This window comes from Muscardinus avellanarius (genome assembly GCF_963383645.1).
Source record: "Muscardinus avellanarius genome assembly, chromosome: 2".
NCBI classification, from domain to species: domain Eukaryota; kingdom Metazoa; phylum Chordata; class Mammalia; order Rodentia; family Gliridae; genus Muscardinus; species Muscardinus avellanarius.
In genome coordinates this window covers 165,892,471-165,915,752 of record NC_137787.1, presented here as the reverse complement: position 1 = coordinate 165,915,752, position 23,282 = coordinate 165,892,471, and the positions used below count along the sequence as shown (strand labels likewise).

The 23,282-nt window shown below is 34.4% G+C and overlaps 1 protein-coding gene across 5 annotated transcripts in view; it reads left to right on the top strand.

The window, feature by feature from the left end:
• Positions 1-23,282, top strand: part of DACH1 (dachshund family transcription factor 1) — a gene marked incomplete at both ends in the record, with an annotated part of 402,920 nt that overhangs the window by 161,222 nt on the left and 218,416 nt on the right. For all 5 annotated transcript variants that reach the window (XM_080688907.1, XM_080688905.1, XM_080688906.1 and 2 more), the window contains one exon: positions 11,675-11,790. In XM_080688907.1, coding sequence (XP_080545033.1) covers positions 11,675-11,790 — 116 coding nt within the window. The remainder of the gene's footprint in view (positions 1-11,674; positions 11,791-23,282) is intronic.

Genomic DNA, 23,282 nt, shown 5'->3' with positions numbered 1-23,282 from the left:
CGCAGTCTACCAATTCAAAGCCCTCTTTTGGAGAAATGATTGTATTTTTGTCTGCCTCTGCATCCAGTAGCTACCTAACATGTTGGTGTGCACTTAATAATGTTGGGACGAGAGATACATTTGGTCCAAGTCATCAGACCTAGAGCGCTGGAGTTTGAGGGTAATTTGCTTTACTGAGACTGAAGCAGATTTTAAATATTAGATAATCCACTAACAAACAGATAAAGAAACTGATAACCATATACAATTATCTTTGCTGTTCTAAGATATCAAAATTATTAGTGATGATTTTCCTCAAAATTCTCTATAATGTAATATTGGGCATAAGGTGTAATCAAGAAATAATTTCTCCACTGCGAATTTACACTTTGATTCATAGTAAGACTGTACTTCAATATATCTTTGACACAGTTTCTGTCTTTTAAAATATAAAAGATAGTATTTCCATCTCACAATTTTTGAAAGCAAATTAAATAATATATATAAAGTGCTCAAAAGAATTCTTGATGTTTATAAATATATCATTTCTACATGTAAACCATCATACTTCAGTGAACTTAAACAACAAAATTAGGAAATGTTTTCTTGTTATTTTAAAGTATGGTTTGTCTAGAAAGAAAGAAAGTTAATAGGAATTAGCATAATTACTGGAATTTTAAAAGAAGCCTCTGTCCACTATTCCAGGGAAGAGAAAAAAATTCCATGATAAAACAATGCCTATCCAAGCTTGAAAAGACAATTTCTAGTGTCTTCTCCAACTCTATGGTACCAGAAAGAATTTTTATACTATATAATGTTAGTATTGAAAGACCATTCATTAAGGAAAACACTTCTATACAGCATTAAATATAATTCAATTAATATAAATCATATTAATAGCAATGTTTGGTGCTTATGTAACATCTCCATCACATAATGAATTAACCACATTATTAAATTTCTGTAGGCTGGAAAACAGGATACCTCTGTCCATCTTAATATCATTCTTTCATTAATTCATGGCCCAGAATCCTTATATGGGAGTGTCTAAAAGTTCTTTAGAGGTTTAAGAACTTTGGGTTTGGTATATTTTATTTTTCTTTTTTTGGTGCTGGGGATTGAATCCCAGGGACATTCTATCTACATTACACCCCTATTCATTTTTTTTTAATTTTTAATTTGGAAACAAAATCTTACTGAGTTGCTGAGAACCTCGCTAAATTTCTGAGGCTGGCTTTGAACCTGCAATCTTATTGTCTCAGCTTCCCAAGTACTGGAATTACAGGCAAGCACCACCATGTCTGGCTTGGGTTTGGTATTTAAATTTCTTTGTTTCAAGACTACATTTCTTGACAGCTTTCCATACATCACACAGCAGAGTGGAATAGAAGTTTTTTTTTTCATAACAGGTTCTTCAGATAAATTAGCTATGTACATTTTCTCCAGAGGTTTCATACAAATCACTTGTCAATGGAGGAGGAAAACGTACATTTGAGATTGAGTCAGCATGTTGTCTCTCTGCATTCATAAGCAAGATGACAAGATTTGCCGGGCGTGGTGGTGCACGCTTGTAATCCTTGCGCTTGGGAGGTGGAGACAGGAAGATCGCGCAGGTTCGAAGCCAGCCTCTCTGGCTTAAGAGACCCTGTTTCCAAATAAAAATATAAAAAATGGGTCTGGGAGTGTAGCCCGGAGGTAGAGTACTGGGGTTCGGAACCCCAGTACTACCAAAAAAAAAAAAAATGACAAGATTTTCTAAGTTTTGATTTAATAGGTTTTGTCTCTTACCCACACTTGAAACTACATCTCTAAAAATTAATAGTTTAATAGAAACATTACTATTGTTTCTATTTTTGTTGCTTTTCTTTTGTGGTACTGGGGATGGAACCCAGAGGCATTCTACCTCCAAGCTACACCACCAGCCCTATTTTTTTGTCTTTGTTTTGAAACAGGGTCTCACTGAGTTGCAAAGGGCCTCACTAAGTAGCTGAGGCTGGCCACAAACCGCTATTCTCCTGTCTTGGCCTCCCAAATGCTGGGCCTACAAGCATGCACCACCACGCCTGGCCTATTTTGGGGGCTTTTATGTGAAGCTGTTTATATCACATTGGGTGTGTGCATGCCTTTCTGTGTATACTTATCACAAATGTATGATAGTGATCACGTTAGTAAAGATGCAAACTAACAGTCTTTTCCACTTCTATTGTGGCTTTGCTGTAATCTTTTAAAAATAGTTTTCTATGTATATAAAATATGATCAAAATTATAATGCAGATTAAAACAATAAGTAATTGTATATGTGGCTTTACTGTAATCCTTTTAAAATAGTTTTCTGTGAATATAAAGATATAATCAAAGTTATGATGTAGTTCAAAAGAATAAGTAACTATAAAAAGAGAAATTAAACTCAGTTGCATAATTAGTGAGCTTCCTAGTTATGAATAAAAGTTCCTCTTACTGTAATATATTGAAAGGAAGATGGAATTGCTACTGGTTAGAGCCAAATTTTATTTATAAAATTGATTGTATCATGCCAAGTCATACTCTTTTTAAATATACCCAAAATAAGACACAGTTTGAGTTAGGCACGCAAATCATGATGTCATAAAGATGTTTGGTTAAAATTTAGTATTCACTACATTTTAACATGCTTCTCAAGGTCAGCAAGTATGGGGACATTAAGCCAGGCAGGGTGGCATATGCACGTAATCCCAGTCATTGGGAAACTGAGACGGGGAGACCATAAATTTAAGGCCAGCCTCAGAAACTTAGCAAGGTCCTGTTTCAAAAATAAAATAAGATTCATTAAAATAAATGAAATAAAATAAAATAACAAGCATTTGGCAGGTGGCTCAGTGGTAGAGCATTCCTAGATTCAATCCCCAAGGCCCTCCTCACATACACATAAAAAATATGAAGACAAAATGGAGAGACAAGATGGTAGCTTTACAACCCGTAGATAGTGATTTTGTACTAGGATATGTAATACTAATCATTTTAATAAAAAAGAGTGAGTTTAAGTAAGCCCAGCTTTATTACGGAAATGTGTGTATATGAGTCCGGGAGGGAGATATGCCTCTGTGGATGTTTTCTTCTTTAACACCCACCCCTCTTTCTTCTGTTATTTACTCATGGTTGCTCACACCTCATCTTTCTTAAAGAACTCCAATAGAGTAGTGGTGCTTTCACAACACCCCTTTAAGAAATCTACAATCTAATTTTTTTACCAATCATTTCTCAAAATAGACTGTGAGTGACTTAAAGCAGTTATAGTACTTTACTGATATTAACAAAACATACTGTAAGGCCAGACACACTAACAGCTTGTTGATTAAAATAATAAGCAAATGACTTCTACTTGAGAATCAAAATATTTTGTTTAGATGTACCTGCTTTACAAAACACTTATTTTCTTTCTTGATTTTTTTTTATTTGCTAATTTGTTTACTTCTGACCTAGCCTGGGATTCAACTAAACCACTAAATTTGGTCAATTATATATGCAATGACATTAATAGGTAATTATAATTCTGAGGATATATTAGTCTATATAGAAATGTAAGGGCAGAACCCCCACATTCTGGCATGCACTAGAATATATGAATTGGCATTATTCTGTTACAATAGATGTGGGAAATAATTCTCATGTGACAATTTTTATGTACCCATGACATGTAGAAAATGATTTCATAATATTTAGAGATAAAGAATATTCATAATTTGAATATATACCATAGTATTGTGTAGAATGAATCCATTTGGAGCACACGTTTTTTAAATAATACATTCTCAGGATATAACAAATTTTATGGTGCACTGATTTTAGTAAATGCTTACTTTATCAAATTTTTGGAAATTTGTAATGCATATCAGCTCTGAGAACTTAATTCAGAAAACATAATATTAAAAGCTTTAGAAACTCTTTAAATTTTCCTCAAAACCTATTTACTTTTAATAAGTTTAACTAGGTATTTCCCAAATTAATTTGAGCACAGAAGCTTTTTATTAAAGTATGTATTTTCCCACAGAACATTTTTATTTTGTATATTTGTACAAGGGCTCATTCTGTTCATGCACTGAATTAACTGCCATTCTATTAGTTGAGAGGGTGTTTTACTTTGTGCTTAGGACCTGAAAGTGCCCTTCGTGTGTCTCCTGGAGATAGCTTAAGTGTCTGCCCCATGGAACACTGTGCTTTGGCCACTGTGGAAAAATCATCTCTTTGATGAATTAGTTGATAGTCTATTTGTACTGAGAAGTACGCATCTACACCCACAAAGAGCACAAAAAGTTCAAATGAATGTGGGCCATGATTGAGAAAGTGTTTAACTTTGTCAAAAGAGTAAAATAGCCGGGCGTGCTGGCGCACGCTTGTAATCTCCGCATTTGGGAGACTGAGACAGGAGGATCGCGCAGGTTTGAAGCCAGCCTCCCTGGCTTAAGAGACTCTATTTCCAAATAAAAATACTTTAAAAAAATAGGTCTGGGAGTGTAGCCCGGAGGCAGAAGGGTTTCCAGGAACCCCAGTACCACCAAAAAAAAAAAAAAAAAAAAAAAAAAAGAGTAAACTATCCAAAACTTTACTAGCTATGGGGAAAACAACAAAACAACTGCTCCCCCCCCAAAAAACCCAAACAGTATAAAAAATTCTTTCACAGAGAATCTAGATTATTCAGATTTTTGCCCTCCAGAAAACTCAAAAGTTTTTTTTTCTGCTAACCATTTAACAAAGTCTAAGAGACTGCAATGTATTTATAAACTGAAGATGATAAATCAACTGCTTATTCTGTGAAATATAGATATATACACATTAATCTTAGGAAGTCCTTTGCAAAGTTGATTGATCTGTTTCTTGTGCCTGATTTAATCTGGAAGATATCAATGATTATCTGTACTTTTAATCTTTTAGACATATTTTATAGTTCTCACAAGTACAACAGCTTTACATATAATATCTGGGTTTCTTTTTAGCAAATATTTCAGAACTTTAAATTGAAAAAAATGTTAAAAAAATTTTAGAGGACAAATTATATGAGGTTAATCATATAAATAGAGGTAAATCTCAGTCACTGATAATAAAATATATAGAGGATCATACCTTCTCAGAAATAAATTTTCTGAAAAATATGACTAGAGCTATTGAAACATTAATTTTAAAATTTGTTTTGATATTTTAAATATAACATATACTTATGAGAAAGAAACTACAGTCTTTAGATAGAAAATATTTAACTCTCTATCCAAATATAATCGTTCTTAATATTTTAGTTCATTTTGTCTTCATTCTTATTGTTTTTCCTATATGTATTTACTACTTTGTATGTGTGTGTTATTCTTCTTATTATTATTTGTTTTGAAACAGAGTCTCACTAGGTTGGTGAAAGTCTCACTATGTTGTACATAGGTATGTATGAGGCTGACCTCAAACTTGTGAACTTCCTGCCTCAGCCTTTCAGATACGAGAATTATAGGTGTATACCACTATGCCAGGCTGTTTTTACTGCTTGCTTTACTTGATTTCTCTCTCTATTGCATTCTGATTCGTTTGCATATGTAGGTTCCTATTTTGCTTTTCCACTTTTCTTAAAATGTAAGCAATTTTTCATATTATCTTAAACTCAGAAACATCAGTCTTCATGACTATCAATTTTAAATGTATTAGCAAATCACTGAGTTGATTGTACCTTTCCATTTCAAAATAACTTATTTATATACACATGTAAAATAGAAACATACATATGTATGTGTGTGTGTGTATATATATATATATATATATTGTTCTTAGATGTCTTGATTTTGTAGAATTGGCTGACTAAAGAAAAGTGTGCAGAACATAACTGTGCTGGGCAAATGAACTCCTAGAGTAGTGGTGCAAACCACATTCTTATTTGTGTTCCAGGACTCATCTCAATGATCATTTAATTTTATCTTATACCTCAAACAAAACAAAACAAAACAACAATCCAGTTTGTTTCTTTATTTCTTATAGTGCTAGTTGACAAGTTGGGTCCCTCCCCCTTCCCCGCAGGAGGTGAAACCCTGGAGAAGGAGGAGGAGACTCTGCTAGGCAGGCAGGTGATATCATGAGGCAGGCAATATCCCGGGAGAAGCAGCCTTCCTGCGCATAGTCTCACCCTCAAGATGTATACCTTAAAAGAGAGGCTGTTTCCTTCTAGCCTCAGATGGGCCCCCTGGTCTTCAGGACTGTCAACCCCCATCCCCAAGAGGACCGCATTCCACCATTAAAGCTGGTACCACGCTTCCTGGTCTCTCTCCTGCCAGTTACTCTCTTTGCCCAGCACTTGTATATGGTAGCTCTTTTCTCTTGATTAGATTAATGAATAAAGGTAGAATAAAATCCTTTCCTTTCTTCAAAGAGGAAGGATTTGGACCCATAATTTCTGCTGGGCAGCTACTTCCCATTTCCCAATTTGTAGCTATCATGGTCTTTTTGTGGATTTTGTTTTTCTGCCCCAACACTTAGGAAGATAGTAAGCTTATTTTCTCAAAACCTATTAAAGAGAACAACAGGAAGTGTTGTCTGTGGAGAAGTTTGGGGATTGAAAGATACGTAAAGTTCCTTCCCTTTAGTAGTTCAAATGTCATTCTTTCAATGAACTTATTAATTTATATCACTTTTGTTTTCCTTTTTTAAAGTTGGATTTTCCATTTACTTTGAGTAAAACATAATAAATGGACTAAAAAAATGTTGGTTAACCCTATACAGTCATGGGAGAAAGACAGAAATAAATACGAGACTGATTTAATGATGTAAGGGAAGACCACCCGGAGTGATCTGTCTGCAAAAGAAACTTTTTTTTTTTATTCAGAACTACAGGAAACAGTGTGCCTGGTGCTTGAGATTGTGTAGATTTGGATACCTCTAAGCCATTGCCCTCCCCTTTTAATGTATATGGCTGAACATACTGAAGACTTTACTGTGGCATAAAGCTGGTAAAGAATTACAGAAGTCTTAAGTTGTGATGTCATTTGAGCTGCTCAGGGTGATTATTTAAGTGAGGTCTTCTGTTAGATTAGAACTAAGAGAGTCCAGCTGGCTCTTATCTTCTGGGATAGAACTGCCTCACTTCTGTAGATGAGGCTGGGTTGACTGTGGCTGCCATTGAAGCAATTGATCATTCTAAGTGAAAATGCTTTAAGTAATTGTTTCACTTCCTCTTTTCAGTTAGGTTTTTGTTTTTCTTTCCAAGAATAAATATTTTCTAATGAAGTATGCCGGACAATTTTTCTTCAATATTCTGATTTAATTAGATGTTCAAAAAAGTTAGCTAATTTGATTAAAGCTATTTCTTCTATTTAAAAAAATGGACAGAGCAAGTATTATAGCGAGATCTTTCCAAGCAATAAAATATGGGCTTTTGGCCACAGCATTGTGTGTGTGTGTGTATGTGTGTGTGCGCGTGTGTGTGCATGTGTGCTTACTATATATGTTCTCTTGGAAGTTTCCTAAAACTCTGTTGAGTAGAATTAAATGTTCAAGTTTGACAAATACCTTTCTTCAAATCTTATAGAAATCAGAGGCCCTCTTGTACTTAGTGACCAAGATTGCAAAAAAAGGTTGAATACCTTGGCCTATTAAAAGGGTCCTAACTGTACGTGATGAAGGAATGAATGGTGGTCGGGGAACCTAATAAATAAATTCTCCTCTTCAACCTAGAAGTTGTATTTAAACTCCAAGGAGAGTTCCCAGTAGTCTTGTTCTGAGCCAAAAGGGCAGGTGATTTGACTTGTCCTTTGGCACCCTCACCTAATTGTAAAGTAATCCCCAGGAGGGTGTTAGTTGATGGCTTTAGGGTGTTACCACCACCAAGGGTATTTGCATTTTAATGGAAGGTTTTTAAAGAACTTCAAGCTTCCAGTCTGAAAGCAATAAATCTCTATTGGTAGAATTTGAGGCAATGTGATAGATTGGGCTGGAGGAATCTGTGGCAGAAAAAAAAGGAGCCCACTGGGTCTATTCTAATCACAGCTTGAGTTAAAGTGCTCCTACTTAGGAGCCTGACTTCAGTTTGCAGAGTGAAAGCTGTGAGGACAACTCCTGTGGCCTGAATAATAAAGCAGCCTTCACAGCTCCATTTTCTTTCAAAGTAACACAAACTACAGGACTGGAATTTCAAACCTTTGAACTTCCTTGCCTTTCCCACTTTCTCCAGGGCATCTTGCTTGGGATCTGTCCCACAGCTCAATTCTTTTTCTTTGAGCTTGGGCTCCATCTTTAGTCTTATGTTGCAACTTGAAGTTTCTTTGTGTGTGTGTGTGTGTGTGTGTGTGTGTGTGGTGTGTGTGTTTCTCAGGATGGAACTCAGAGGCTTTCTACCTTCGGGCTAAACTCCCAGACCTATTTTCTATTTTATTTAGAAACAGGGTCTCACTAAGTTGCTGAGAGCCTCACTAAGTAGCTGAGGCTGGCTTCGAACCTGCATGATCCTCCTGTCTCAGCCTCCCAAGTACTGGGATTTCAAGCGTGCGCCACCATGCCTGGCTTCAGAATTGAAGTTTCTAAACTTTGTGCCTTACTTTTCATTGCTTGAAAGCTTCTTGACCACTAGAGTAGAGATGATAGGATACTTGAAGACTGACACATGTTGGGATGGCTTTTACAAATAGGTTAAACATGCTGGTCTTGGTGGCATATGCTTGTAATCCCAGCATTTGGGAGGCTGAGACAGGAGGATCGGGGTTCGCAGACAGCCTCAGCTACTACTTAGTGAGGCTGTAACCCTTTGTAACTCAGTGAGACCCTGTTTCAAAATAAAGAATAAAAAACAGGGCGGGGGTGTAGCTCAGAGGTAAGATGCTTCTGGGTTCCATCCCCAGTACCGCAAACAAACAAATAGGTTAAATGTTATTTAAATAAATACAGTGAGCCAGGCACCATTCTAAGTTTTAAGATCATACAATTGTGTTTTTATGCACTTTCTGCCATAAGGTATTGGGAGCAGAAAAGATAAGCAGATTATTGCAAGCAGGTGCAGAAAGAGTTATAATAGAGTCAATCAATATAAATTGTGGACTCTAATAGTGCATGGGAAGAACACCAATGCTTGCAGTGCTTTCTGAGAAGGTTTAGGTAAGTAGAACAGAGATAAGGACGGGTTGGTGCAGAAATGTTGACAAAAGAGGCAGCAGTTTGTAAAGATAACGCAATAAGAGAACAAAGCAACTCAGGAAACTATTAAGAAATGCAGCAGGGCCAAATGTAAGATATAAGTGTAGTAATGAAAGATGAATTTGGGACCAAAATGCAGGGTCCAAGTAATAGAAGACCCGATGCCATCCCAAGGAGTGTGAATCAATTAGGAACCACTGATATGTAAAATCATTTTTAAACAGGTCAGGTTTTCATTTTAGAAAAACCCTTTGGAATCAGGATGGAGAGTTGTCTAGACTCTAAACACTAAGCTCTAGAGTGAGACAGAATTGGAGGTAGGTAGGTCATGGCAGAGGTAGAAAAGCTTTAGCAGTAGATGGAATAAGACATGAGAGATTGAGCTGCAAGGTAGGAGCGGAGACATAGGAAAAAGAAGAGATTAAAAGTATATTTTCATAGAGTTGGTATTTCAGTGTGTAAGAGAAGGAAAAGACACAGCTGAGTCCTGGATTTGGGGCTTAGTCAGTCAGGTTCCGTTTTGCTGAAGCAGGAAAAGAAAAATAGATTTTAATTGGGCAGATGCTGAGGTCAGATTTGGACAAGCTGAGTCTTAGATTATTATAGAATATCTAAGCAGGGATGTCTAGTAGATTGGCATCAATCTGTCTGAATCCCAGGAGGAAGATCTGGGCTGTAGATGTATATTTAGCTATTAGTCCTCAGCATGTAAGTGATGGCAATAAAAGAGATCATTCAGAAAGAATGGAGACTATCAGAGGCCTGTTGATTGATACTAGGCAAATAAGAGATAAAAAGGCAACCGAGGAAGAAGAGTAAGAAGTAGCTACAGAGATACTTTCTAAGGATAAGCAGGAAAGTAACCCTACTGGATAGCAAAACAGACTTGCCAGTGATCTCCTTGCTCTTATTCCAGAGCTTCTAGGATCTGACCGCAGTCATTAGGCCCAGCCTTCTAGGTCTCTTTTCCTCTTGCTCTTTCATTTGTTTTGGCTCATTTGAAGGGAGCCTCCGTAACCGTAGGCTTTGCTTTACTTGCTTTCTATTCTCACTGACATGTACTTTCCTTCCATTCTTTTTATCCTCACATCTTACTAATCCTTCTGAATTTTCTTCTAATGCTTCCCCTTCTGTCCTTCTTCCCGGAGCATGGAAGTATCATCATTGAACCTAAGGTCCCATTAGTATATGAGTTGCAACTTTCTTATGAGAGAGGTTTAGCGATTATAATTTGCGTCATGGTTATGTATGCACCAGATTCCTCCCCCTTGGCAAGAGAATAAGCTCATGAAGACTAAGAATTCACTCCCCCAAATGAGTCTCCATGGTGCACTGCTTTGAAACAGCAGGTACTTAGTGCTTATTTGTTCAATGACCACAAATATTACCCCAAATAAATAAAAAAATAGGATCATTGAATATTCTGATGAGGCAAGGGATGTCAGCTAAGGCAACATGGAAATGCTTACTTATGAAGAGTGTATCTAACGTCTTTGGTGTATTAAGGTGCATATTGACCAAATACATGACAGTAGAGCAGTCCATAGAAGTATATTTATAATACAGAGGGAAAGTAGAAATATAATACTAAGGATGTTTGTTCCAAACGCTGCTAATATCTTTTGGATGTTATTTTCATGCAAAAATAGTAAAGACTTGTCTTTTCTTCCACTTGTACTTTTATAATTAAAAATAATCTTGTGTAATGGGTATGTAAAGGACAAGTACTGCTAAAACGTAAATATACCATTTTTATTTTTCCTAAAGGCAGATGTAAGGTGCTATATCAGCAGTTTCTCAGTGATGGCCTACAAATAATCACAAGCCTTTCCAATTTAGTATATTTAAAGTAAGGCAACATAGTGAGGATTGTTCACTTAACTAGAATAAGGGTTAAATGATAACTTGACTTATCTTTTAAATGGCAAAAAATAAAGAAATTGCAAGACCTTTTCACACATTAGATATGTATTGTCATTTATCATCTAGATATCAGGCTAGCAGTGCGAAGTAATAAAACATATCATCGAAAAATGTGCTATAGGTCTGAATCACTCTTTCATTCCACCTCCCAGCTAACTGTAGTATTAAATCAAACAAGCAGAACATTTCCTTAGGCAGCCATTGCCTTTTAATTTCCTGAAGAACCTTAAAATATCATTCATTACAAGTACTACACATATTTGGTTTTTAAAAGTCTCATAAATCAATAGCAGGCTGACTGTAATAATTATTACAAGTTAGTGCATAATTTTCGTGCTGAAGGCTGCATGCAGAACTTTAGCATATGCAAACGAGGCAATTCAAACTGTGTATAGATATTAATATGAAGAAGCAGGTAACGAGGTGCAGGCTATGAATTATGCATCAGGAGTGGCTGATCTTCAATGAGGAAAATGAATTCAGCATGTAATCTAATTAGTGATGGAAGTCTATTACATCTAACTGCAAAAGCAACCGTCCTTGAAACAAATTTATTTACAGTCCATGTTACCACTTGAAACAACTTTGAAATGATGTGTAAGACAACAGCTTAATTGTAAAATTTTTTGTTTGTTTGTTTCAGTTCTAGACCTGGAAGGCCTCCTAAGAGGACTCAAAGTGTCACCTCCCCAGAGAACTCTCACATCATGCCACATTCTGTCCCCGGCCTCATGTCTCCAGGGATAATTCCACCAACAGGTAAAATTGCTTCTTACTTATGCCAAAAATGTGAAAAGTCAACCAGTACCATAGGTTTTATACTTGCCTGTTTTTACATTGGTATTGCATCCATTAATTACATTTTGAGCCCACTAAAATGATGTCACTGATAACAGTTTATTTCAAAACCACAATATAATTACCATCATTTATTCATTTAAAACAAAAAAAACCACTTAATTCAGTGCAATGCTGGAAGTCATTTTAATTAATCCTCCCACAAATATCAAAAAGCAAACTATTTATCCCTGTTTTCTTGTTAAGAAAGAGAAGCTCAAAGAGAATCTGTGACTTTCTCAAGGTCAATTTGCTAATAGCTTTCAGGAGTTGTTCAAACCCAAGTCTCTGGATTCTTAACTTAGATCTCATTCCCTAAGAACTTAGAAAGGAGAGACATGCCTCCAAAAGGAAGATAAGGACCATGTCGGATAGAAATATCTCCTACTTTTCTCAAAAAATAAATTTCTAATGGAACCATTTGAAGAAAATTGATTCTTAGATTTGGAAAATGTTAGTCACGAGTAATCAGGACCACATCATTTCCATAAGATAAACAACTTTCACAATGCTCTGAAGCAAAAGTAACTCACTAGTTAGATTTTTGCAACCTGAATGTGTTCATTAATCCTCTTATTTACTAGTTTAGCTGCATATTTTCCATTTCCAACATGAAATCAGCCAGATCTATGAACAAATAATAATAATAATAATAACATGCAATCTTTATACTAATTCTTGCTCTCATGGAAATTTGTGGAGGAGATAAACATATAAATGACATGTAATATGAAATATACAGTACAAATCTAGTAAGATGAAAAAGGTATATTTTTTGTCTCTGAATTCCCCATAATTTTTTTTCTTAGTAACAATTCTTCTTACTGTGATATAATCATAAGTTACTGTAATACAATCCATTTCTTATGAATTTGGTGAAAAGGTTTTTGAAGTCAATGACCAGCTCCAACATACCTTTAATTATGTGGCAATACCTGAAGATTTAATTCATCTTTGTGAATATTTTCAGATATCAGTTGAGTTTTAAACTATTTTTATTTTACATACAAAACACTCTTTTTATCATTGCACCAAAAAAAGCTCTTAATACCAAATAGTTAAAATTCCCATGGATATTTGTATTTTATGCTACTTTTTGTATGAAAAAATTGAGATATAGAAAAAATGAAGTTCATAGCTGAAAATGACCACATTGCAAGACAGTTATCATCATTTCTCTTTCCTTAGGCGCATTTCTCAAGTAACTTAATGCTACTTCCTGAATTTCTTATTCAAATTTGGGATTTGGAAAAGAGATTGAAAGTACTTTGCTTAATTTTGTTTATATTTAATTAAGTGATAAAAGTTCCTCCTTGAAACATTAGGCTTTTGGTATTTCATAAGAAAATCTTTTGTATTACATATAAATCTTGAGTTTTCACATTTCTTTTTTTAGGGGTCTGGGAATGGAACCCAGGGGCATTTGACCTCTGAGCCACACCCCCTGCCCTATTTTTTATTCTTTATTTTGAAACAGGGTCTCACTAAGTTACAGAGGGCCTCACTAAATAGCTGAGGCTGTCCGAGAACCCCAATCCTTCAATCTCAACCTCTGGAATACTGGGATTAGCAGTCTGCACCACTATACCTGGCTAATTTTCACATGTTTTATAGTTGAAAGATTAAAGTATGAAAAGAGAAAGACCTGAGTTTTTGACATCCATCATCTTCAAATGAATTATGTTTTGAATTTTTAAATGACCATTTTAATAATAATTTGTCTATATTTGGTAACCTCTATTGAATATCAAATGTACTTAATCACACTTTTCTTAAGGGAAAATGTATTTTAGATTGCATTTATATTGAAGTAGGGGAGATCCAGCTCAAAATTACCTTTCAATATTTAATCTTTTAAGGTGACGACATAAATGCTGTATTACCAAAACAATAATGAAATAATGATGCTACTGTCAAAATCTAAATGTAGCAACACCTCACATAATACCATCAAACAACTTTGGTGAAAATGAAGTCTCTTTAAAACATGTTAATATACTAGAACCCAAAGAACAAAACATTAAGTTTCTATTGAAAGACTTCTTTCTAGAATATATTACAAACTTTCCTGGCTGAACAGAACCATTAAGGATAGTTTCATCTTGACTCATCTTTGGCCATTTATTTTTTAGAGCAGGATTGTTTTATTGATTTCAGTTGTGCTATTCTTCTCAGAAATGCTTTTGTACCTTTGTTCTTTCTAATGAGTCATGAAGCCATAAACCAGGACTTATGTCAAGCTTACCAAGTTTTATATTGAAAAGGATCATAAACAGTTGTATTCTAGAGAAGGAGAAAGTGGAGGCTCATGAGGAGGGCAGTTGCATTAGAAAGGTTGTCTTGGACAGTTCAGTACTTTCTGAGCCCAGTGAATGACTGGACATGTGAGCTCACTACTGCCTGCTTTTTTCCCTTTCATCTTTTAGTCAATGGTACAAAGATTTGAGATGGCAGCAGTGTGACTATTACACTTGAATGGTGTTAGCATAGTATATTTAATATAGTTTGTTTTTTAAAATAATCCTTCTAGATCACAGAAGTTCAGGTTTTAGGAAATACAAAATAATGTCTCGATATACTTGAGAACATATTAATCAATATTTTGTGAACTGAAATCTGATAGTCTTAAAGAAGTCTTACTATTCTCAAGGAGTATAATACTTTTCTTAGAAAGTATTTCCTGTACTGGGGGGGATAGAATTCAGTATGAGTAAGATGACTTTTATATCCCAGGACTTTATTTATACTTGCTACTTTTTTTTAAAAAAAAATTTTATATATATATATATATATATATATATATATATATATATATATATATTCTTACTGAGAAGGGAAAGATGAATTGTGTTATTTATTTAAAAAGACTTAAATATATATTATCTATGTATTTTCTTGATATTAAGCAAACTAGGTTTGATAAAATTCTCACTAGCTTTTTAAAAATGTATGTTTGAATTTTTAAATTTGTTTTTAAGAGATTTTTATTTACATGATATCTTTAAAGAGACATGTATTTCATGTTTTTAAAACTGAAAAAAAAAATCAAGAAGACAAGGACATGATCCTCAAAATAGAAAAAAAATATGCTAACAAAATCCTCCCCAAATTTAAAATTCTAAGGTTTAAATTGTAGCCTGCTATGGGCACTGACCTGTATTTTGTATTTTTTGTAGTAGAAGTATTAAAAAAATAAAAAAGATGTGAATTTACCTTCAAAGTAGCCTAACTTGGTTCTGTAAATAGAAAATTGCTGAATTTTGATGAATTTATAAATATTGACTTTTTTGGTTATGCCCTTATTTTTTAACTTTCAATAATTGAACATTAAAATTACTTAATTATATTTAATGACATCAGTTTTTGCAGAAAAATGATTATCATTGTTGTTTTAAAAGAAGTGTTTTCCTGGTCTTAACAACATATATTTAGGTATTTATAGTTAAAAGTATAGAAAGCAAACACAATAAAAAAATATATGAAATGGCTTATGAAGTTTTTGTTGTCATTTTGGTTGCTTGAATAAGCCTGTATATAACCTTAGAAGGGGGTGTGGGCATATGGTGATAATTTCCAAAAGTTATGGTTGTCACCAGATGCCATAGCAACCAGAAATTGAAGTCAATAATAATAAAAAAAGCCCTTTGTAGAGTTTCACAAGGCACTACCTCCTGCAGTGGTCACTACATTTATTTTGACTGAGCACTTGCCATAAATCATTTTTGATCATAAATACCAGTTTGGAATAAATTCATCCTAGCAACAGAGTTCTAATAATATTTCTACTTTTATAGAATCATGAGTATTTTACAATTAAGGAAAGGGTATTTAGGAATTCAAAAGACTCCCTTTGTGTGCCAAGAGTGCAATTTGGATAGTGTCTTGGCCAGCTTCCTGATTGTATTTTTAGGTCATAATACAAACTGGTTTTGAAATACAATTTTTGTATCATTATTAAGAAATTCCAAATACTTGCATTTGGCATTAAAATACAATTTATCCAACACCTCTTTTTTTTTTTTTCAAATAGTCCCAAATCAAATGAATGAGTGATTTACAGGTTTTTTTGGTGGGGAGGGTATATCATTTGTCTGTAGACACATAACAGGTGTGGCTTCAGAGAAAATAAAGCAGTTGTGCACATATATACACTATAAGGGATAGTGTATATAGATAGCAATCTACATATTGCAAATTTATCTTTTGGAAAAAATACTGGTCCAGGACAATATAAATCTAGACTTAATTCCATCGAAACATTCTTATTTTAAAAACATTAAAGGGAAGTCTTCTATTATGAATTAATGATACAAAAGTATATTTTCAAAGTTTATGTTCTTTATTTTTCTAGCTATATATATATATATTATATATAATATATATAATATTATATATATATATTATATATATATATAATCTTTAACATGCTCACATCTGCAAAAACCTCTTTCTACATATGAAGTAGCTAGCATTTCCAAGTTCCATGAATTAGGATGGGGACACACGTTGGGGCCTATTCTGAGCTTACCACACCCACCAGATCATTGAACTGGGCATTGTGAGAGGTCCAACTGTGGTGGTGTAGACATGTACACAAATAGATGCTGGGAGTTTGGGTTAAGTTTTGTTCACTGTGGTGTCCCAGCATGTAGAACATTGCCTGGCAGAGTGGCTGCTCAAATATTTGAGCCAGGCTCAGTGACACATGCCTATAAATCAAGTACTTGGGAGGCTGAAGTAGGAGGATCAAGTTTGAGGTCAGCATGGGCAACTCAGCAAGACCTTGTCTCAAAATAAAGCATAAAAAGGACTGGGAGTGTAGCTCAGAGGTAGAGAGCACTGGCTTCAATCCTCAGTACCTCAAAAAATTGCTGCTCAAAAATATGTCTAATAAATATTTCTTGTGTAGTTCTGAGAGGATTATTATGCCTCACAGTTACAAATTTAAACAGTGGCATGTAAACTCAGCTTCTAAAGTCCAATTAAGCAATATAGGGTTCAGATAAAAGATTTAGGGTCCAGAGCCAGAGGTGTCCCAAGTGCATTGGAGATGTTCTGCTTTTGTTCATAGGTTACGACAGCCATCTTTAAGCATTTATCATCAACATTTGAAACATTTTATATCTCAGGATTGATGCTCTTGAGAAATAATATTTATAAAAAGAGCATGGCATAATATAAGTCTCCACCAATTCTGAGTACTTTTATATATCACTATATTTGCAGTTATAAAGTCCTTAAAGATTAGAATTCTCATAGTACCCATAGAATCTTAATTTAGAACTAATTTACTACCTTTGAATGTAATTGAATCTTAATACAATTTTTGGCATGAGGAAATGCATAACATATACTTGCTTTGTAATATACATTGAAATTGCATACTATAGCCAAATCACAATATGCCTTGACTCTGTTACTAGCATAGATATACAGACCCTTTTTTCTAAGCTCTTAGAGCAAAGATGTTATTTTTAGATTTAATTAAATAACCACATATTACTGGATTTCTGGAAAAGCCTCTTAATTTAGGAGAAAATTGCAGAATTACAGTCCTTTCTTCCCTAATTTATGTCTTTCTTTTAAAATTTCTATTGAGTTCTCCAATCTCACATGCCTACACTGGACTGTACTAAAAATTATAATTTACTTACATTTCTCTCTCAGTAGATTTGCAGTAATGAAGTTGCTAATGTCTTTAGTTGACTAATTGCAAGGTATTGTTTGTTTCTCTTTTGGTAATACGATGCCTTCTTTGACAAGAGAAGTTTATTTACATTAAGGAAAGCAAATCAGTTTTTCAGTGTCACCTTTTGATTATGATGGATAATGTGTTAGAGTTTGGAGATTCCACTTATTTGTGAGGTTCTTAGACAGTGTTCTATTCTACTTCCTTGATTATACAATGTCACATGTCTTCTTACTGCTCACAGTAGCTTTTTGACCAGTAGGAGGTGCTATTATGAACTAGCCTATCCCCCTCTCTAACTTAGGGACAAGAGAATTGTGAATACAGGGAAATATTGCTGGATTTCTGTTTTGAAATTTCTAAAAGATGTCGTAAAACAAAAGTTATGCCAAAAGAGGTAAACAGTCTAATTTGTTTAGTCTCTGGCTTTGAGTAGCCTTTTCCCTCTTAGGGTAATTTCAAAGCTTCAACTCTTCCTTGAATACCATGCTTTAGGCTTCTTTTGATGGCTTTTGCAATACCATGTTGAGACTTCTTTTATTCTCTCTGTCCTGTGTGTGTGTTTGTGTGGTGGGATTGAACCCAGGGGTATTCTACCTCCTAGCCCTTATCCCTATTTTATTTTTTATTTTGAAACACAGTCTTGCTAAGTTTCTGAGGCTGGCTGTGAATGCGGTGCTCCCGTCTCAGTCTCCTAAGTACTTGAATTACAAACATGTTCTACTGCAACTGGCACATTTCTTCATACTTTATTTATTTATTTATTTATTTATTTTTGAGGTACAGGGGATGGAACCAAGGGGCATTGTGCCTCCGAGCCACACCCCCAGCCCTAAATTTTAGTCTAGTTTTTGAAGCAGGGTCTCACTAAGTTGCAAAGGGTCTTACTAAGTAGCTGAGGCTGTTTGCAAACCGCAGTCCTCTTGTCTGGGCCTCCCGAATGCTGTTTTTATAAGCCTGTGCCATTGCTCCTGGCATTTTTTCTTATTTATTTATTTATTTATTTATTTATTTATTTATTTATTGCAGTCCTGGGGATGGAACCCAGGCGCATTCTACCTCCGAGCTACACTTTCAGCCCTATTTTTATTCTTTATTTTGAAACAGGGGCTGAGTTGCAAGGGCCTCACTAAGTATCTGAGGTTGTCCTTGAACCCTAATCCTTCTTCTCAGCCTCCCAAATGATGGGATTACAAGTATGCACCACCACGCCCAGCTAAAGATAAAGATGTTTCACAACTTTAGTTTGTCTCTTGTAACAAATCAGATTTACTAATTGAAGAATTTTAACACAACCAAAAATTTCTGAAGAAAGTAGCAAAAAAAGGATTACAGAAGTAATGAAAATTTGCATTTAGTATTCTCTAACATTTATTGCTTTATTTCTAAATGAACTTTAGAAGTGATTTAAATACATTCCTTATCAAAAATACTGAAGTACTTCACTAGGCTCTGTAATCACATAAACCAACACTGTGGTAGAACTCTGGAAATTACTAATATAAACCTAAGCTTAATGGACAAAAATATTAAAAAAGTTGAGATAACAGGAAATAACAATAACATTTTACACTGAGCTTCAGAAGAAACTGGATGGTTATGTTGAGTCATGGCACCACAATTTCTGGCAAGCCACTGATGAACTGGTAGTAAGCCTTAAGAAGGGATTTTGATGTTATAAATTTGGAAATGATAAAGATGTTTAATCTCAAGAAGAGTACAGACAGCTGGGCATGGTGGTGGCACATGCCTCTAATCCCAGTATTTAAGAGGCTGAGACAGGAGGATTGCAGGTTAGAGACCAGCCTCAGCAACTCAGTGAGTCTTACATCAACTTAGACCCTGCTTCCAAGTAAAATAAAATAGGGCTGGGGGTGTAGTTTCAAGGGTTCCATGCTCTGGGTTCAATACCTAGCACTAGGAAAAAAAAAAAAAACTTACAGAGTTTGCAGTAGATAAGTAGACTCATACTGGGCCTGGGCCTGGGACCATAGCTCAGTGGCAGAATGCCTATTTAGGACATGCAAGGTGATGGGTTCATCCTCAGCACAAAAAAAAGAAAAGAGCCTTGCTATGTGGGTAATTGTCTGAGAGTAGAAAGTATTACTAATAAACACCTTAATCATTTCTTTTGACCAAAATGTTCAAGAAGAAATTGGAGTGAAAATTTATTAGGTTTTTATATTTAACATATTTTATAGATAATATTATATATGGTATAAAACAATAGTTGTTATAGAAAAATTCTCTCTTTGCCGCGCATGGTGGTGTATGCTTGTAATCCTACCATTTGGGAAGCTGAGACAGAAGGATCATGGTTCTGGGCCAGCCTCAGCTACTTAGTGAGGCCCTTTGCAACTCTCAGTGAGACCCTGTCTGAAAATAAAGAACAAAAAAATAGGTCTGGAAGTGTACCTCAGAGGTAGAATACCCTTGGGTTCCATCCCCAGTAACCCCCCCCACACAAACTTTTATCAGTTTCCCCCTTTTTTTTGGAGTATGTGGTATTGATGAATGATCTAGGTAGATTCTAACTCTGAGTTATACCCTCAGCCCTTTTTATTTTTGTATTTTGGAATAGGATTTTACTAAGTTACAGAGGGCCTTGTTAAACTTAGAATAAGTACTGAGGCTGGCAGTGAATCTATGATCCTTCTGTCCCAGCTTCCCAAGAACTGGGATTAGAGAAGTACACCACCATGCCTGGCTTGCAAACAATGAATCTAGACTAAAGTAAAATATTTAAATTAAACACGGATCCCAGGGTTATAGATTATTATCGATAATTACCATTTTCAAAACAACTCCATTATATCTAAATATAAAACTGATAACATTTAAAAATGTATAGCTTTGGTATGAATGTCTTAGTTGTACAAGTTATTCACAGTCACATAAATGTACTCTGTAGGTAATGGAGTTAGCACTAAGTTTTGGTTATTACATGCCATGTTTACTTTCGGGACTTTAATGACATTGAATTATGAACCTAGATTTGTGGGTAAAATAAGCTTTATGGATATGAAATGTCACTGCTACTGTTATATGTTCATACTGTCATATATTGTTTTTAGAAATATGCACATTGCTAATGGTACCAAACCTTAAAAATGGAGATTGCTTTCAATTGATTACGTTGGTATGCTGAGGTATTTAATTGCTGCAAATGAATTGACATATTGTAAGGTAAACAATGAAGGTGCTTTTCAAAATGATAAAACTGTAACCTAATTCAATAAATTGAATCGGATTACGCAAACACTTTTGCACTTCATTAAGGAAGTAGTATAATTAATGGGAGAGCTTCTAGAATGTTCACTTGTTGATATATGGCTAAAGATACACAGGTAGACAAAAGTATTGGAAGATCTTTTGTGATACCACACATTTAAATTAAAGTTGCCACACATCTATTTCCTAGAAAAGATCACCATGAATTTTTTTAATTGTTAATTTTAGAATTCAATGAGCAGGTTATGACTCATCTCTTCAAAGGATATTCTTTCCTAAAGAGAATGGTATTGTGACATAGCTCCTAACTTGTAACTTGGAACTTAAGGGTCTGGCTTTCATTATCTTCCCTGTCACCTTCTAGCTAAGTGACTTCGGGTGATACTGTCTGTCTTCTTTTGTTCAGTCATCACAGGTAAGTACTGCTACCTAAAACAACATTTTCCAGAAGAGAGAAGATGATGCTAGGAGCTGGTTCAAAGTTTCACTATCACGTGACAGTCAATTCAAGTCTTTGGACTTCATTTACTATTTCTCTACATCAAGCTACCTCCTGAAATGTATTCTTTATCATTTATAATTAATCATAAGGTCTGCTTTATCTCCTATTTACTAGGATTTTGTAAAGAACAAAATGAGCTAATGTCTCACAAAGCATTTTGAGTATTGCATAGCATGTTATTTGATTTTATGTTTTATTATCATAATTTTCAAAACAGGTCTTTTGCCTTGTTTCAAATAGAATATAAGTTGCCTATCTCTCTGAACATTGTTAGTTTTGGAAATAATGGTTTCTTCCCCATGTTTATGAAATCAGGTTTATAATCATATCCCCCCATCATGTACCGTGTGTGTGTGTGTGTGTGTGTGTGTGTGTGTGTGTGTGTGTGTGTGTTGCTGATAATTGAACCCAGGGATTGCTACCTCTGAGCTTCACCTCCAGACCTATTCTATTTTTAATTTGTAATCAGTGTCTCACTAAGTTGCTGAAAGTCTTGCAAAATTGCCAAAACTGACTTTGAACCTGCAATCTTCCTATCTGAGACTCCCAAGTCCTGGGATTACAGGAGTGTGCCACCATGCCCAACCTTTTTCTTATTTCTTTTTAAATTGACGTTATGTCCTGCAATTACCTCAAACATATTTTATTTTGATATAAGCCTCTTTACATATCAATAATTACTTTTTGATCATTTATGTAGAATTTTATGATTTCTATTTAATTCACTGAAATGTCTCCTACAATCAAATTCAATTGTAGGATATCATTCTATTCAGATAAATAATATTTTCTTCAGTTTCTGTTTAAAAAAATGCAGTAATTTTTCTAAATATATATTTTCTAATTATCTGAGCTTATTGTTGGGGTGTGAGAATATGACTTAAGAAGACACAGTATTGAGTTATAAGGATTAAAGGAGATGAAACACTTTGTTTATTCAAAAGGATGATATAACTTATTATTTTAGGTTAGAGTGATAAGCGTGATAGTATATTGTAATTTTTTCTTTAAACTAGTAAATATTCAATACTAAGATAAAATATTTAATTCCTCATTAAAATTATTCTTTAGAACTTAAATTTTGGAGCTGTTCTTTTTCTAGTAAAACCTTTATTTACTAAATGTAAATGTAATATTGTAAAGGTTTTCAAAACCTCTTCTATTTGGATACCTCATTCATCTGTTAAGGCAGTAAATGCCCTTTGTATTCTCTATTATTTTATAGTGCTTAATAAAATCCTTCAAGGAATTATATTAGGGAGAAAATGTTTAAGTAAAATTACATTGAACCATGTTGATTCAAATGAATATAAATGCAAGTATCACTAAATTCCAGGAAAATCAATCTCGTAATAATATAGTCTAATGATATTTTGAAGTTATTTGAGCATGAGATTCATCTCATCATACCTAACCTTTAAGTTACCTATTGAATAAATTAAATTTAAGGATACCATTCCAAGGAGAACCCGTTACCATATGACCTGTCCATATGAGTTGTCTTTTTGATTTATAATGGTAATTGCTTTCTCGGCATGAATTTCATGACATAATAATATTCTATGAATTTTTGAACTTATAGTGAGCTCCACATCAATCATCTATAATAAAAGATTATATGTATCAATGAAAGAGAGCTATTGGAATATAGACATATTAGAAATGTGCATTTTCCCTAAATATCAGTATTGTTATTTTAATGAAAGGGGAGGTTGATTCTTTGGATTTTCTTTAAATTGATCATAAAAATGATCAGCATCACCATTGGCACACCATCATATGTTCTCAAGAGTAATCTTCATTTTTCCTTGACTGTGTTGACTGTCCATCCAGCCAATTTTGCTTACACCACTGTTGTTCTTGGCCTAAATTCAAGGCACTCTAGTGTTTCTAGGGTTCATATACATTCATGCCTTAAATTTTGAAAATTTAATTAAATATCAGACAACTAGTATGTTACTTTTAAGAATCAGAGCAGTATCAGGTGAATCT